Source organism: Coenobita brevimanus, chromosome 110 (genome assembly GCF_032717465.1).
Source record: "Coenobita brevimanus isolate Jiangsu-jjx chromosome 110, ASM3271746v2, whole genome shotgun sequence".
In the NCBI taxonomy this organism is placed as follows: Eukaryota; Metazoa; Arthropoda; class Malacostraca; order Decapoda; family Coenobitidae; genus Coenobita; species Coenobita brevimanus.
Genome location: NC_137063.1, coordinates 3,036,463 through 3,054,408, shown reverse-complemented (window position 1 = coordinate 3,054,408; position 17,946 = coordinate 3,036,463). Strand labels below are relative to the sequence as shown.

General features: G+C 38.1%; 2 protein-coding genes across 2 annotated transcripts in view; both read left to right on the top strand.

Annotated features, from left to right (window-relative positions):
- The window catches only part of LOC145417454 (calcium/calmodulin-dependent protein kinase kinase 2-like), a 54,318-nt gene extending 49,772 nt beyond the window's left edge, over nucleotides 1-4,546 (top strand). The window contains exon 10 of the mRNA XM_080286148.1: nucleotides 4,261-4,546. Within this exon, the coding sequence (XP_080142274.1) occupies nucleotides 4,261-4,327 (67 nt within the window). The 3' untranslated portion in view covers nucleotides 4,328-4,546. The remainder of the gene's footprint in view (nucleotides 1-4,260) is intronic.
- Nucleotides 4,547-15,347: 10,801 nt separating this feature from the next.
- The window catches only part of LOC145417407 (uncharacterized), a 59,493-nt gene continuing 56,894 nt past the window's right edge, over nucleotides 15,348-17,946 (top strand). The window contains exon 1 of the mRNA XM_080286086.1: nucleotides 15,348-15,422. The gene's annotated coding sequence lies outside the window, so the exon portion shown is untranslated. The remainder of the gene's footprint in view (nucleotides 15,423-17,946) is intronic.

Genomic DNA, 17,946 nt, shown 5'->3' with positions numbered 1-17,946 from the left:
TTCTTTTACTGAAGAAAAATTTTTTAAATGAACATAACATTTGGCCGGCTCATGGTGGTCATTAAAACCAAAATTCATTAAAAGAGGGTTCTGTATATCGAGGGTTTACTGTAGTTTTTCTTCTTCTTCTTTTTTTAATTCAGGTATGTATTTGTATAGTTTCATACATACATACATAAACTCTTAATTATCCAGCATAATTCATCCAAGCCCACACCAGTTACAGTGAAATGCCTGATGTTGCGTAGTACTCCCCATCAACTCAGTAGTCAGCGTCAAGCCTGATACAGCATTACTATCCATCTCAAACCTCTGTCATAAAAACTTTCCCAAGAGTTAAGTCTAAAATACAAAAAAGTGATGATACAATACAGTAATACATTGCTGGTTGGCATCCGTTTTTGAGCCTGTTGTTACACCGCAGTGCTGGATATTGCCTAGAACTGTCGGTTACGTCCCATTTTGGCACCGGGTATTGCATGATTTTGCTGAATATTTGCACAATTTCGCCAGATATTGCTTTAACCCCTCCAGGCTGGGTTGTTTATAGTGCCATTGTTCACTCATTATGGGAATTTTCCTGAAAATTGCATTTTCAAACCCTAATATCTCGAAGACTATAGCAGTTAGGGAAAGAAATTAAAGACCATATTACTCAACAACTTTTCCTCTTGTGAGTGAAAGTATCCCCAGGTCTGTAGGTCATTGCATTGATGAGTAATGACTTGAGGAAGTGGGCTAATTTTTGCCACGAGAACAAGATATGTTTATGCGTCTGCACACGGCCCCGACTATGGCTTTTTCTCTCAGCGTGATAACTTCTCCATTACCAGATAAACTAGACACAGTGGTGTCCAAGGCACATGCTGTGGCACAATCACTGAGTCCTTTCCTAGCATCCTTGGAAAGAATTGCCAGGGGTGGATGAGTCAGGAGTCCATGTGAGACGGGAACGGAATCGGACGAGAAGGGTTAAGAAAAGATCGTCTTACACCTGGCAGAGTCTTAGAGATGACTGAGATATGGTTGGCTCGGCTGGTGGGAGTCTTTCCTTAGCTTTTGGTGACAAGATAAAGTGGTGACCACTCCAAACTGTGGCGCAAAAACAAGTGCGGTGGTGACCAACACCCGGCACTGCTCAGCCACTGATTTCTTGACAGTTCTGACTGACACCTGATGGTTAGGGGTTAATAGAGCTGAGCCTGTAGCACCGGATATTGCGTTGGGACAGATATTTTTACAACAGATAATTTAGAATTTACTGCATATATATTTCCCCACAACATCTGCCTATAGATCACATTCGTCTCAAATCCTTTCATTTGTCTGATTATCATTCCATGTCACCATATCACTCCACAGGCACTTCAGAGGGAACTTATTTCAGTACTTCTCTTTCTTGATTATGTCTCTTGAGCCTCATACACAATGCATCACTGTATGTTAGTGTGGGAACTACTATACTTCCTTGCAGTGCTTTCGTTCTGTACATTCCTATTTTTAATCATTGCCTTCAGCACCCCTGTCACCTTCCCTCCATGCTGCATCCTTTCTTCAGTTCATTCTCCCTACTACTATCTTTGTTTATAATTTTGCCTAAATACCAGTACTAGAACATCATCACATTTTCAGTGTCTGTACCATTATGTATTAACCTACAATTTTCCTCTGTGCCTCTTTCAAACACTATCATTTTGCTCTTCCATATTTTCACAGTCACCAAACTTCTACCAGATTTTTCAAACTTACATTATACCTCTGCTGTTAATACTGCATCATCTGCAAACAGGAGTGCAAACAAGTCCCATTTATTACTTCTTTCAGAGCCACTCCTCTGCTAAGTGTCCTTGTTTTCACCCCTCCCATAATACCATCCATACATATATTAAACACACACAATTGTTTCAGTATGACGGTCAAGCAAAAACCTCTTACCAAATGACCCATCCACTCTTGCAGGTGCTCTGACTCCATTTACATATTTGGGATGGCTTGGAATAATCTGTCCTCTTCCTCATGTGCAATTCTCCTAATGCATTCCACAATATCTGCTGATTTACTCTGTTTGCCTTCTCAATATACGTTTATGCTACAAACACTATTTTGCCTACTTCCGAGAACTTGTATGCCAAATTTTATCAGTGCTAATATCTGATCAATACATCCCCTGTCCTCTTTGCATGCACCTGACAGGACAGTACTCCAGAGATGGATGGCAAGCTCATTAGGAGAGCTGGAACTCCTGTTCCACTACTACTCCTATTCATCTCCCTTATCTGACTTTTTCAGTGCGTGCTGTGTATTCACATAAACATTTTCTTCTTCATTTTATACCAAACTACTGGAGAGACACATCACACAATACACTTTTTATTCAGAATTAACAAAAATGGCAACCCAGCACCATTCCTGTGAGAATTTTTTTTTTTTTTTTTTTTTTTTTTTTTTGGAGGGGTGGGGGGTAAATATTGTACCCTAACCTTCAGGACATCTCCATCCTGGACCTTAGTCTAACATTCTCTCAGTTTCTGTAACATTTGTGGCTTTTCATTCAGTTTCCTCTCTGTTGACTACCACATCTCCTCCTATAACCCCCGTCATCTTTTTCCGAGACCTGGCTGTCTGAAACTGCTGATAGCAAATCCTCTGTATTTTTACCACACACACTGAACTTTGAAAATCAGTAGGCTGGGCCTTTGTCATGTGTGTAAAGCTGTAAAGACAAAGGTGGCTGGGTTAGAAGTGGGGAGCATTCTCATGATGTGAAGCACATGGCAGGTTTCGAGGGTGTAGAGGGACCTAGAACCTTGAAAATCATTAGACTTGAGATTTACCAGAACTTTTCCCATAGGCTTGCTATGTTAGTAACGTATGACAGCTAAAGATGGCGTAGCTTTTGATGTATGTTATCATAGACTGTGATCCATGATGAGCTGTGGGCTGTATTTGGATCTTTGATATGCAAGAGAGTTTGATTGCAAAGCTGCAAGCCCAAGAACATCCCAGTCACTAAGATACAATGTGCACAAATGGTGATATGCTGGGAATAATGAAGAGGAACCTAAAACCCTGAAATCTGAAGGAATTTTCTGTGTCATATGCGTAATGTGCATTTTATTTATTCATTCATCATCTACTCCTGTGTTGCCCCGTGAGGCGCGTAGGAGCCTGGGATAAGGCAAGCTGATCCTGACTTATAAGTTGAGAGTGATCAGCCTCACTCATCCCTGAGTGGCATTATGTGAACAGTAAACCCCAGTCATCCTTTGGATATAAACCTGCACTAGCCCAATCCTATGGGAGTGGCTTAATTGCCCACTAAACCACCAGACGCCATAATTTGGTTATATGGTTACCCCCCAGCATAGTACTGTAAATGGTTTCCTGGTGTACAGGAAACAGTTTGGGTTGTCACTCAGTGTAGAGTCACCTGTAGACAGAAGGAAGAGGAAAGAATGAAGGAAGGAAAGACAGAAGAGGGAGGATGGAAAGGAAGGAAGGAAGGGGGAAAGGGCAGGCATCCGAGAGCAGCACTACATCAAGTGAGTGGATGGTGAGTGCCCCCACCAACCACTAATATATGTACACATTAACAAATTCAAAAGTTACCCAGCAACAAAATATTGTTTCCACAAGCTGTGATGTTTTGGGGGGCCGAGGGAAAGAGTGCCTTGAAAATTGATAAGCATTTCTACAGGCCTGTTATGTGTGTAGAGTTGTGCAAGCAAAATGTCCGCAAGTTCTGACATGAGGCTGCAGTCATCACATTTGGTGGTATGCAGTCAGATTCACAGCATCCTTCTGTATGCCAAGGGATACAGTTACTTGGCCACCACTTCTTCCTCTGGCTACATACCTGTTTGACAGACTCATTACATTCCTCTGACTTTCTTTTATCACTCTTTTTGCCTTCCTCCATTTTACAACTCACTTTTCTCTGTCTTTTCAATCCCTTTGTTGCCCAACCATTCCTTGCATGCTCATATCATTGCATTTTATATGGATATTTCATAAAGATCTTAACTTTGTATTTTGGACAACACTCATTCTATGCATGACTAGGCATAGATACTGAAACAAAAAATATCAGACTAAATCCTTACCAGTGAAACTTTGAGAACAGCTGTCACTTTTCTCGAGGAATAGAGAATACAGATTGCAACACAATGAAACTAAGACCTGCTTCATCACAGTCACTATAGTGTCTGTATTTTGTGTTTTAATGACATTTGTTCTTCCTTTCTCCTCACCCTTACACAGGAAGAGGTCGCTCGACACGTCTCTGCCAGCCGTAGATGAAATTGAAGTGAGCGGCGAGGACAGATGATGAGGGAGCGAGTGACTGATGAGCAAATACAGACCAGTAGACATGGGCAGCAGGCAGAAGGACAATAGTACAGAAGCAAGAAGAATGAAAAACAAAAGAATACTGTATATTGTACTGGATGAAATTTATTGTTTAGAAGGAGCAGGTTGACGAGGAAGATGTTGGGAGAGAGTTTTGAAAATTAAGGAAAACTGTCAAGATCAGGAAGGCAAATGCAAGGATGGAGGAATGTTTGTTGAAAATAAAGCAGTACAGATGCCTGTAGATGAGAGCAAGTGCAGAGTCTATAGAAGTAACAAATATAGTTGAGAAATGGTAAATGGAAGAATGCTGACAAAAATGAAATAGTAATACTTTTCATTTCTAATAATCCTGGTCAAGCCTCAGTTATATGAAGGAAGAGATGGGGAAACGGAATAACAATTTTCACACTTAGTGGTGAAAGTGTGATATAATCCTGATGATGAACTACCAGTATGTTCATTATAATACAGATGGTGTGGATTTCATTTTCATACCAAGAGGCCAGTCTCCTTCACGAGAATGTAATGTAATATGCTGGGAAATATTCTGAAGAATCATATGTAAGTGCTGTACAATTAGTTAAAGTACATTCATTATCAGTCTAATGAATGTTAAGCAATGGAGAGAAGGTGTAGGCGTTAGTGTACTTTTTTATTGAATTATATTACCGCAGGGATAGTCATTTTTTATACCTATAAGGCACTATGAACAGGCAGTTTTAGTTGACTTAGCTGATTATTGAGCCATAATATATATTTTTTATTAATTCATAATGCAAAAATATGTAAAAAAAATAGGAAGCATTGTATGTATCATCTAAATTGCTTTGACCCTCATTTGTGGACATTTTCATTATTGTACAGTTGTCAAGCCAGTGTAAGGGCTGACTTTATCATTCTTGGATCTCATTGTAAGATAGGGAATGTTTCAGCAATTGCCAGCTGTCAATGACTTCTGGTATTGATATTATGCATGCATGATGTGCAGTAATAATTATCATGTTTTATAGTTATCACCAAAATGTCATTTGTATACATATAATCTCACATATCCCAATGTCTCCAGTTAGTACTGGTATCCTGCTCAGCATAAGAAAGTACTGTACTGATAGAAGTGAGTAAAAAGTAATGTAGTGCCACAGTACAGATGATCTCTTAAAGCCAGCAATCTTTTTTGTAGATGGTGTTGTTGCTTGACATTGTTACTCCAGCCATTGGTTAGACATGACAAGCAGCCTACCCAGCTGTTTCTCTCTCTCTCTGTGATCCTCATTGATAGATGTTCTGAGTGACAATCTAAATTGTATTGAAAGTTGGCAAAGCAGAGTGCATGTTTGCAAACTGCAGTTTTCATAGGGTGATTATGAGAGTGATTGTAGTCTAACTGTTTGTTGTAGATTTGCTCCAGCGCTATATACTGCCATCTATGTATTAACTTATCAAAAAAAAAAAAAAATCATTTTTGCTCATATGTGTCCATCATTTAAGAAATTAAAACGCCCTTGTTCATACGGTATTTAATTTAAAAATTGATTTTGGAATATATTGTGTTGCGTACTACAGTATATTATAATAATATGTCCATTTTATTGAAAATACAACTACTTTCTCTCTGTCTACTTCTCTCTGTCTCACAAATTTGTTTTTCGACTTTGATACAAATGTATATTCTGAGTGCCTAACTGGAAATGCAAGCACAATATCTGTTACTGTCACTGGCTGGGTAGGATGACAGCAAATACTCAAGGTGGGAAATGGCATACACAAATATGGTATGTTAACCATTTTTGCTGTCTTCATAGCAAAGGTGGGATGTCACAAACCAGCAGTGTTGGCAATAGGAATTACAAACAAGTCAGAGAGCATAGCTAGATTTATGTATTCTATAATAATTATATATCAGTGTTAGTTAATCAGAAGGTTGTAAGCAAGTGCATAATTTTATATTATATCCAAAGATTTTTGCAGTTTTGGAATGTTGTGCTAGTTTTTTAAAAACCACAAACTCAGTGATAAATAAGTACATCTCTTTTCTGTGTTAGCTACATAGTATTATATATATATATATATATATATATATATATATATATATATAAATATAAATATATATATATATATATATATATATATATTCAGTATAAATAAAGTTGGAGGCAAGCAGTGCAAGTCTCTTAAAATATTCTGTGATTTTTCCAGCTAGCCTGTATAGATGAATGTTTTGACCAGTTGCAAACCACTTATTAGCCTGCAATGGTCAGCCTGTAGAGAGAGAACATTGAGCTTCATTTAGTTTTAATTGATTTTGACATAGATGGAAATTTTAAACAGCCTTTTTACAGGGATACAGAAAGAGTATTTATGTGAGAACAGTACAAAATTTTGTAGGCTTGTCAGTCACTCTATATACAGGCATCCATTGGTTACATAAGTGGGTCTGTAACCGTGTTTGTCTGGTGATACAAACTACTGACTCCAGCATGCAGCTTTTGTAAGCTTTCCTGTAAACCTGAAACTCATTCTCTATGCAAAAGTTATATATTAGCATCTTATATTTACTGTAATATGCAGACAGTACTATACTTTCCTTTCTTAATTTCCCCTCATAATAATACATTTCTGTGTAAATACAGACTGCATGTATGTGCAGTTTATTATTATTAGCTGATAAATATCAGTGCTATATATAATCACGCACATGTAAGGTGTGGAGAACATGAATGTCAAGATTGTAATCCGTATAAGTTATTTACTTCTTATGTTTTACTAGGTTCATGTCTACTGTGTCTTCATATTATTTTTATTGTTTTAAAACAATTGTCATAAAAATACAGTATACAGTACAGTATACTGTACCTTACTGTGTCTCTATAAGCATTTAAAAAGAATAATAATAATAAATGCTTCAGTACTGCAATTACTGCAGTGTTTTTGCATTATATATTTTGTACCATAGAGCAACAGAGTGCTTACAGCCATCAGACAGTTCAACTACACATCCAGTCTGTTGATGGTTGATGTATTAAATTAATTTTCTATCATCTGACAGTACTATATATATTTCATACTGCTGAAAGAAATTTACTCTTAATATGAGACTCTAACATAATTTGAAGCTGTTGTGATACTGCATAACTTTGCTGAACATCATGTAGATACGTTTATTTGTATGAGCATTTTTGTATCAAGAAGAGATTACAGTTTCATCCAAAACTCCCCAGACTCTCTTAGCAGTGGCAGCAACAGCTATGACAGGCTATAGTTTAATTGTGGTAGTCTTTGCCATTACTAACATCACCCATATAAAATGCCCGTATGTGACTAAAAATTACTGATATAAAGATACGTATGCTTGATAGCTGGTTCTGTTGTTTGCCTTCCCCCCCCCCCCATAGCTGTAAGCCTCTGCTCTTGATTCTTCTGTGTGGTCTGTGGTACTTCAAACAGCAATACACTTGACAGGGAAATGAAGCTATATGTTGTACAGCTTCACCCAACAGTTGAGTCTGCGTGATAAACAAATTCAGCGAGCCTTTTGCACTTGATCAAGAAGCTGCAGTTATCTGGATTGCCTGCATGTAAGAGTTCTGTGAATGAGCTGTTGCCGGCTCTTGTAGCATTGCATTTTGTCTATGCAAATAAGTGTTGGTGTCAAGACTGCAACTTGTCGAGGAGTGTATGTGTGTCGAGTTTGTACATTTTTTGTACTTTTTTTTTTTTTTCCCTCAGCTGATAGTACAGTTCAGTATTTGCTTTATTATTTTTACAGTAATTTGCAGTAAGAACATATTATTTAACAGATAAAATGGAAAAAAAGTTGTTCCAGTAAATATTTCATTTGAAATTAATTCAATTTTAGTTAACCCATTCTCATAATTAGGTTAAACTATTTTGTACTGTATTCCCATGGTAATACTGTATAAGAACTGTAAGGTAAGTAAATTTCATTAAGTTTAAGTTACAAGAATGACTCTGCATTGTATAAATATTAAGTTTTACAGTTGTTGAAAGTGCTTGTTGCCAGTTACATTCAGTAATCCTTTTACATTTTCATACATCTAAAGATGCATCATTTAAGTTATCATGAAAATTTTTGTTTTAAACTATTAAGACAGCTGCCATATGCCCATAAACTGACTTAGTATCTGCATAAAAAATTCAAGCTATATTCACATATGAAAGCTTGGTGCTATTGATGTTTTACTGTAATCACATGTAAATTGTTGAAGAATTATGAAAAGCAGTATGGCTTAACTTCTAAAATGGAACTGCCTATAGAAGGGTAAGATGGAAATGCATATAGAAGGATGTATACTTATGAGAAAAGTACTGTAAAGATAGTAAATATATATTGTATATGGATTAACTTAAAGTGCATCATCAAAACGGATGCGGAAGCAAGGTTGGTGATATCACCGTGATAAGTCGTATTTGTGTCTGTGTAAGATGTTTTTGAGTGCAAGGACTAGTAAATTGTTGATCTACAGTATGCTCAGATATAGTGTTCATGAATGGAGTGAATGTATGGGTGAAGAGAGAGGAGCAAGCTGTGAGGAATGTGAGCTGTTCTCTCAAACAAAATACTTTAAGCGTATTTAAGCTTTTCTAGTTCTTGTTTCATTACTGGTAATTCATTTGTCACTATATATACAGTACATATTAAAATACAAATGAATAAGAGATGCATACATATATACATAAACTGTACATTATATATATATGTATAAGAGTTATGCATTCAATACAAAGTTAAAACTCAGTGTTTACTGTACATAAATCTTTTTGTCTGTCTTTTCGTATCTGTTGGCAGTTTCTATATTTTTAGATCTGTGTCACTTTTACCTAAATACAAGTGTTGGTAATATCAACGCTTTGATGGGTCCTCGTCAGTTGTAACTTATATCAATGTATACTTCCAATAAAATAATAAGAATTTTTTATGTGTAGTGTCACCTGATATGAGAGGGAACGATAAAGTACTGTATATACTTGTTAGTAATGTTCTGGTTCATGACGTAGGGATGTAGCATTCATAAAATCCATTCAAGATGCACCCTGCCTAGTTTATAGTTCCTTTTATACACAAGCATGTGGGGTTTGAAACAAGGACATCTTTTGCACTGATTCATGTCCTAAAATCAAACAAAAGTGTCATGGCTCACTTGTATTATAAGTGTAGTAAGTTAAGTCTACAGCAGTGGTGGTAGGCCATTCAGACATTTGTGCAATGCCCATTGGGCCAGTGCTCCTGGAGACTAATGCTATTGGGGTCTGGTATCTGGTGGTGTGTACCTGCATACATTTTTAAAATTTCCTTACAATACCACGACACTGGCCTTTGAATATCTCTGTAAATTCCATTTTGTCAATCAACCCCAGGACTTTTTTTTTTACTACAGTGGCAGGTGATGATGACCATCATCCACTCAATGCAGTGTTGCCTACTTCCTTCATCTTTTATCATTCTTTTTCTGTGTCTGCTCTCCTCTCCCTATTTCTCCTATCTTTCCTGTGGCTTTTTATTACTCTTCTTTCCTTTTCAGGTGGCTTTATGTTGAGTGACAAGTCCAGTGGCTTCCCGTAAGCCAGGAACCCATTTACGACGCTGGATGGTAACCACATAAGCAACCCATACATGTTCCCTACATGTCAACAAGTGGGTTGGTGGAGGGTTAGTGCCCTCCCTGTAAAACAACTACGGTAACTCAAAGACAAGCAGTTACCCCTTACAGGATTATGGCATCTGGCTAGAGGTAAATTGATAGACTACAGTTGAGTTACAAATTTTTTTTCCCTGACTGTGACTCTCAGCTCTTGTCCATGCTGGTTGAAGGGGTAAGTGAGTGGAGGTAGAATAAGTGCAGACAGAGTGCATGGAAGTGTGTTGCCCTAATGGTACATAATAAGATGAAGGAGGTAGACAATTCATAACTGGCCACAGACAATGGGGTGTTGGAAGATGCCAGGGTAATTTGAGGTAGCAGGAATCAGTCAAGATGAAAAACCTGATAAAAAAGAAGTGTTAGGTCAGCTACACTGAAATGACACACTGAGCAACAGCAAATCCAGATACATGAATAAAGTACAAGGACAGGATAGAGTAAGATTATTGGGTGTTCCCCAAGAACTCCACATTTCCTCCCTTCTGCATTCTTTCCTCTTGCTCTATCTTTCTTCTCTTCCTGTCGTCTCCCTCTTCTCTCTGCCCCTGTCTCCCACATCATTTCCCATTATCTCACACTCATCTTTCCTGCCTCTCTCTTACCCCTTCCCTCACTTCACTGCTACTTTTCACTACCATCCCATCCACCACTCTCTCCATCATTTTATAGGCTATTTTCCCAACAACTTTCACTCCCTCCCCTTTCCCCTCATCTCATTGCATTCTTACATTCAACACCTGTCTTCCCTCTGCCACTTATCCATCTCTCATTTCACTCATTATCCCTTAATGTTCTCCAGTAATTCCCTCACTTACTACTCATTCAAACACTCACTTGGTCCCCACTCAAACACTTAATCACTAATTCCGTTACTCACTCACTCATTCCCCAACCTCTCATTCAGATATTTTAACTCACTCACTCCCACTCACTCTACACTCAGTTCACTTCAGTCTCTATTCCCTTACTCAGTCACTCCCCAGTCACTAACTCATCACAGTCATTCTCTCATTAACTCTGACCTTGAGTTAGCGGCTTGGGTTTAAGCAGCCGCCTTAGCAGAATTTTGTCAAGCTCCACAGAATTTAGCTTCTCATGGGTGTATATTAGGAAAGACAGGAAATGACTGTACTATAAACAAAAAGCCCAAGGACTGTGTGAAAACCTGGAACTGGTGACAAAATTTCTTTACTTAAGTAGTGTGAAAACTATATCAGTGAATATAAGAAAACATATCAGGTTGATAAGCATTGCATGTTAAAATAGATATAGCATCTGTTACAGGTACAGTACTAAATAAGCACACACACACACACACAAGAATATTCAGTGCATTTACTGTAGTGTTAACTTTACTGTAAACCCACTACTGAAACTGAAAACAGGGGGATCTGAAATGATACAACTCTTTACTTTATTATCCAAGTGTAGTCATTATAAACATCATCTCACCCCTTTTTTTCCCACATGCAGGTGGGGTGAGATTGGGTTCGCAAAGCCAGGGAAAGGAAAGACTATGACGATATGAGAAACAGTCAACAACATGCCCAGAGGAATTGACGGCATACCCATTCATACACCATCCAAGCCATGGAATCCTGTCTCCGCTTCATAAATACAGTTTTCAGTGTAGCATCATAATAAGGTTACTGATGAGAGAGTCAATCTGACAACTGTCAACTTAAAAGGGTGTGACGAAATACCGATTATCAAATTGGCATTTTTAATACCATTTAGCTTCATACACACCTAATTACAGTATCTGAAATCCAGTCATTTTTGTTATTTAATAAAAAAAAAATCAAGATTCAGAATGAAAGTAAAATTATAGAAGCGAAGCTTGGACCTCAATGGAGGGAAACAAGTCAAGAGCGATGGTAGTGGAAATGCATGTGGAGTTACATGGAGAGACAGACTGACAAATAAGGAAGAGAAGAGCGTTGTGGTGTGGATGTGGATATGATAAAAAGTTAGGAGAAACACGTACATTCATGTGGTTTGGCCATGTGGAGAGGATGGAGAGAGAGGCTAATGAGGAGAGTGTATTTGAATGAAGGGGAGGGGGGCAGTGGGAAGGGGAGGCGAAAGATGAGGCGGAGGGATGGAATGGAGAAGTATATCAAAGAGGGGGGAGTCACGGAGTGTGCTGGCTGGAGAACAGTGCATGGAGGGGGACCGGGCCACATGTTTGTGGCTTATGGCGTTTGGCAATGGATAGATAGATAGATAGCCATATTCTAGTACTGTAGTTTAGTAACTTGTCAGAGCTGCCTAGCATGGGCCAACTGGCCTACTGCAATCATCCCCACATCTTATGTTCACAACATAAATAACTTGTGTTACCCCAGTATGATACTTAATCAGATTGTCTTAAAATCTTAAAGAAACTTGGATAAAGTGTGGAGAGCAGGATTTATTATAAGACTGTAAAGGAGTACTTCAGTTCAGTAAAATTATCTCCATCACCACCACCATTCAGTTCGTTCATAGGGTTTAACAGCCTCTTTCACAACGTCGTCAGTGAGTAGGAACCACCTCACACATGCACTTCACAGGTAGGCCAGGTAGGTTAAATTAAATTTAAAATATCTGCCCTATGAGCACCCTATTATACCTCCTGGTGGTTTGGTTCGCACAGAAATAAGGAAGACAAATTAATCTATAAAACAAGTTTTGTTAACACAGAGTGTTATTCATAAAAGCTATAGTTGCCCATCAATTTTTGTTTTCTTTGGTACATCATAAGGAAAGATTAGTAACTAAAGCGACCGTCCCACGTAAACAGAAATGTCACATTAGGAAGAAGGGGGACGGCTCGACTCGATGGTAATTATCTTTTTTGTCATGAATGCTAGTTTGTCAGAATTCATAGCCTTGAAACATCAGGTTCCGTAATTATTCATTCAGCTAAGCATTCCGGAATATTCTGTATCGTACTGTAAAGCATCCTCGTCTGGGTAGGGCTCGAATCTAACACGCATACATATTCAGAGGAGGTTGCTTTACGGTACAATGTAACTCAACATGTTAATAATTAAAGGAATATTGTGTTGCACATCAGTATAGAACCGAGGATATACAGGTATTCGGGATTTTTGTGTTTTATTAGCTATTACGCCACCATAGTTGGAAGTCGAGGGGCAATCACAGCAGCCTCTAGAATCAAGTTTGCCTGGGTAAAAGGAGTACTTTTACTGAGGGTCGCGTCTCAGGTGCATGTTCCACCAAGGCAGGGCTCTTGTTTGGCGAGCCACAGCTCGCAAATGCGAGTATTTTTTCCCTCCGGTGAACAAATTTTACATGCAAGACGCCTTTTGGTGAGAAGAAAACACATCCACTTCAAAACCCAGTAAACTACAAAATAAGTAAATATCAATTAAATGAAGAAAAAAGCACGTTGTGATTGATTATTAAGTCTTTCCTTGTTGCCATTGTGAATGTTTAAAACTGCATTATATGATTCTAATCATCACAGTGTGTAAATATACAAATATATTTATTGCTCGTAGAATATTTCGCCTCATAGTCAGTTTGGCTACTAAAAATTTATTTGGCTCGTAATCTGAAACCGTAGGAGCCAAATGGCTGGCAACCATCGGCAGTTAGCAAGAGCCCTGCAAGTTGGAACTGTCACACTGCCATACTGCAGAACTTCTGTCTGTCAGAATTCTTTTGTTCCCCGAACTGCATCTCTGGAACTTGTTTCCCCAGAGTGGCTTCCCCCCTAACTCAGCCAATGACTGTTGAAGTTCAACTGTTACAGGTTTATTATGAATGGAGGACATTTGTAATCTGGTGTATGGATTATTTTTGGGGGGTTTTGTTATCATTTCAACCCCTAACAGAATCACAAGTTTTTGATGAATTTTTTTGGTATTTTAGAAAATTCTAAGACACTTTGTTTATGACATTTTCGTTGCAAATTATTTTTATTTTACTTCTGAAGGTTAGGTTTGGTTAGGTTAGGTTAGGTTTGGTTAGGTTAGGTTATATTATGTTCAAGAATAAAATGAAAATAATTTGCAACAAAAATGCCATAGAAGAAAAGTGTCTTGGAATTGTTTAAAATACCGAAAAAAAGGTTCAAAGTCTCGTAATTCTGTTAGGGGTAAACGATAATTTTACCTTTTTTTTTTTCATTCATTTGTTTCCCCTCCTTTGTTCTGGTATTAAAAAAATAAAAAGTAAAGCTGAGCAGATTCAGGCCAGGACTGTTGGGATTCCTGTCTGAGAAACTAGGGAAACCAGCCTTGCATCTACTTGGCTGGCATCACCGATTGCTCCATTGGTAGACAGGACTGCAGTGCACATTACAGTTTTCCGTTTACAGAGAAAAGAAAGCAAAAGCAAGAGGTGCACTAGTCGCCACTGACCAATATCTGTAAACAAAAGAAGATGGCGTCCACTTCACATCAGCCTGCATACTTCAAATGTGCTGACTGTGGACTTTTTCATGTCTGTGGTGAAGTAAAACCACCAGTCATTGTGGAATGTGGTTAATCATTAAATACCTAGATACTGTAATATGACGTGAAAAGGCACTACACACCGGGATATTGCTTCATTGGCTAAGTGGCTAGCACTGCTGACTGAGGGCAGCTGGCATCATTCGACTTAGGTGTCTTACCACCCTTCTTGGGTTGGTAGGTAAACTTAGTACGGTACCTAAGGTAACACACAGAGGAAGTGACAGGCAGTGGTGTTGGGGGGAGATTGTACCTGATTTTTAAATTTTCACTTAATTCATAAAGAAAGCTGTCCTCTGGGTCTCCTTACTCTATGTGACTGGGATACTCGGTGCAATGATATGATGAACATTACCTCTTTGTAGGATGCCAGTGTTAAGAAGTTTGGTATTTGTATTTCTGTGTATTTTTTGGCACTATTTACTTGTTAATTTTCTTGTCAGGTATAATCTACTGGTTTGATATATATTTGAATATATACAGGTAAGTACAGCATGGTACAGTCATGAGTAAAACTTTGCTGACAGGTCCGTGCCAACATGGTGTTATTTCTAATATATTTCTCCATTTTCTCTGAATGTCAGAGAGTTTCCTGCCTTCATTTTTTTTTTTTTTTTTTTTTTTTTTTTTTTTTCCATAATACTGTTAGCTACATAAAAATTTTCATGCAACACCCTCTTGTCACAACTGGGAGGGAAATGTCAACAAACTTTTGATTAAGGTAGTAGGCTACTCAGTCATCATGAAAAATCTCTGTCCACTTTTTTACAGGAGAGCCCCAATAGTACAGATGACCCAGGGGAGGGAAAGAGTGGAGGGCGGCCTGGCTCTGGAGGGGGAGGGGGAGGGGGAGGGGGAGGATTGGAAAAACTGTCCAAAGAAGATTTAGTTGCCAAGTGTCGCCACCTTTTGGGCATTGCCCAGAAAGCTAAGGCTGCCAAAGATGGTAAGGATTATTACTGTACTTGTAATATTGAACTAAGGTAAAATAGCATAATGATAAGTGATAACTTAGTTCCATGATGGCTGATGAAAGCAGAATAATCACAACAGTGTTAAAATTTAACCTTATACTGAACATTTAGCTACAGCAAAATGCCATATCCATGGAACAGGAAAGGCCAGAATTCATATCACTAAGGCATTTAGCCAATAATTCACTTACTTTTATGCTTTCCTTTTCCATATTATTAACCCTTCCTGGTTATTCTCCTTTCGGGACTTTGGCATAAGCTTTGCCAGTGCACTTGACATCTCCAAGGCTTTCAGTCGAGTCTTGCATAAATCTTTAATGTCCAAACTGCTATCTTATGGTTTCTCACCATATATCTGTGCCATCATCTCTAGCTTCCTTTACAACAGCAGGCCACCATTCCTTACCTAGGGTTATCAATAGTACTGTAAACTGGGGTGAATTCGGACGATTTTTTCATTTTTTTGTACCATGTAATCTAGTTTTTAATTCAGTCCAAGATCTTAAGTACTGTATGTTGAGCTGGTCCACTAGGGTATCGAATCATAGCAGTACAAAATTTAAAATGTTTCATATATAATTATAGCAAATATAGTAATGGGTGTCCGAATTTGTACTCAGACTCTGGTGAATTCGGACACACTGTATAAATTCGTACGTAAATAGAAAATGATTGCATATGACTACCCTGGGTTCCCAGTTTAGTCTTGGATGTATGTGGGGCCATTTCGGACGCTCTGGGGCTTTTAAAAAAATGTTCTTCCAGTACAAAAATAATGCCACTCCCGGACAAAATAAGCTAATGACTATAATGAGATATGAACACAACAGCAATTTTATTTTTTTCCTTGGTTTAAATAAAACATATTAGAACACATGTAGATAAGATAAATCTAGCTACAAACCTTAGTACTGTATATGGAACAATAATTTTTTGACTAATAATTTCGTTTTTGGAAGACATGGATTATAAGTTACAGGTGATATTTAACATGATTATTTGGCTTTACCAGTTTTTTGCTTGCCTTTTTCTCTACGATAAGGACCTTGATCTCCACCAGTTCTTTTCTTAAATGTTCGAGTCATTGGGTGACCTTGTTTAAACAGGTAGTACCATAAAAGCTCAAGAGTATACCTGTAAATGATACATATGAACCCAATTACACACAGTATCCACATCTGGCAAATTATAAGCAATTGTACATTGTAAAAAGTGTTACTTTTTCGTTCATACTCCCCCTGTCCGAATTCACCCCATGTCCGAACTGACTCCAATTTGCATTAAAATTTTAAAAATTTCATTAAATGCCCAGTTAAGAGATTAATTGAGAAGATAACGCCAATTACTTACTTTGCACTTTCACACTACGCATGAAAGTGCATCCGGGCACCGAAGATTTTCCTGCCTTGATTCATTAACATTTCTGCCAAAGAAAGTTTGCCAATGTTACAAATTTTATTCTTTTTACATATGTTTGCTTTTTAGTATATATTTGGTATGTGTCACGTGATATATTAAGCATCTTTATACGTGAAAGTACAGTAAAGAATTACAAACAATCGGGAGCAAACAGATTTCTAATATGTTTATTCATTAATTATTAATTAATTTAAACAACTTTTTATTGCAATAATATCTGAATTCGCCCTGAGTCCGAATTCACCGCAGTTTACGGTATTGTCCCTCAGGGCTCTCTCTTATTACCAACTCTCTTCCATCTTTTCATCAGTGACCTTCTGAGCTGTACATCTGATCCTGTTTACTCATATGCTGATGACTCCACCCTTCACCTTTCCATCTGCTTCCCTCAATGTCCATCCTAGCAGCTGCTTCAACAAACAAGGGATGAGGCTATGACACACCTAATGTCTGACCTGGCTCATATCTTAGATTGGAGTAAAAGTAATTATGTTGTTTTTAAGTACATCAAAAGCTTAGCTCTTACATCTTTTGACCCATCCAGTTATACCACAGGAATATCCTCTAATTTTTAACAATACCCAGCCCACTCCTGCATCATCTTTGAACATACTTGGGGTTTCATTCTCTCAGGATTTACCTTGGAAAGATCATATTACCTCTCGTGTAAAATCTGTAAGAGATCAGGCGTGTTAAGCTGACTGTGTGTCTTTTTGGCCCTATGCAGGTGTTGATGTTATACATGGGTTTTATTTGCCGCTATGTAGTGTACAACTCTTATGTATGGGGAGGCTCCTCGCAAGGGTCAAAGGGTTTTTGTCTCATCAACCCCCCTCCTCTCACTGGCTCCTTTCAACCTCTGTCACGTCGCCACATTGTTGCATCTTTATCTCTTTTCTGTTGCTACTTCAGTGGTCGCTGCTTCTTTGAACTGTACAGTATTTGCATCCCTCCTCCACTACGGCGGGCTCATAGCACCCATCTAGCAGCAAACTCTCATCCCTTTTCTGTCCAACTCTTTAATGCAAAAGTTACCTGTAACCATTACTCCCAGTCCATCATGTATGCAACAGGTCA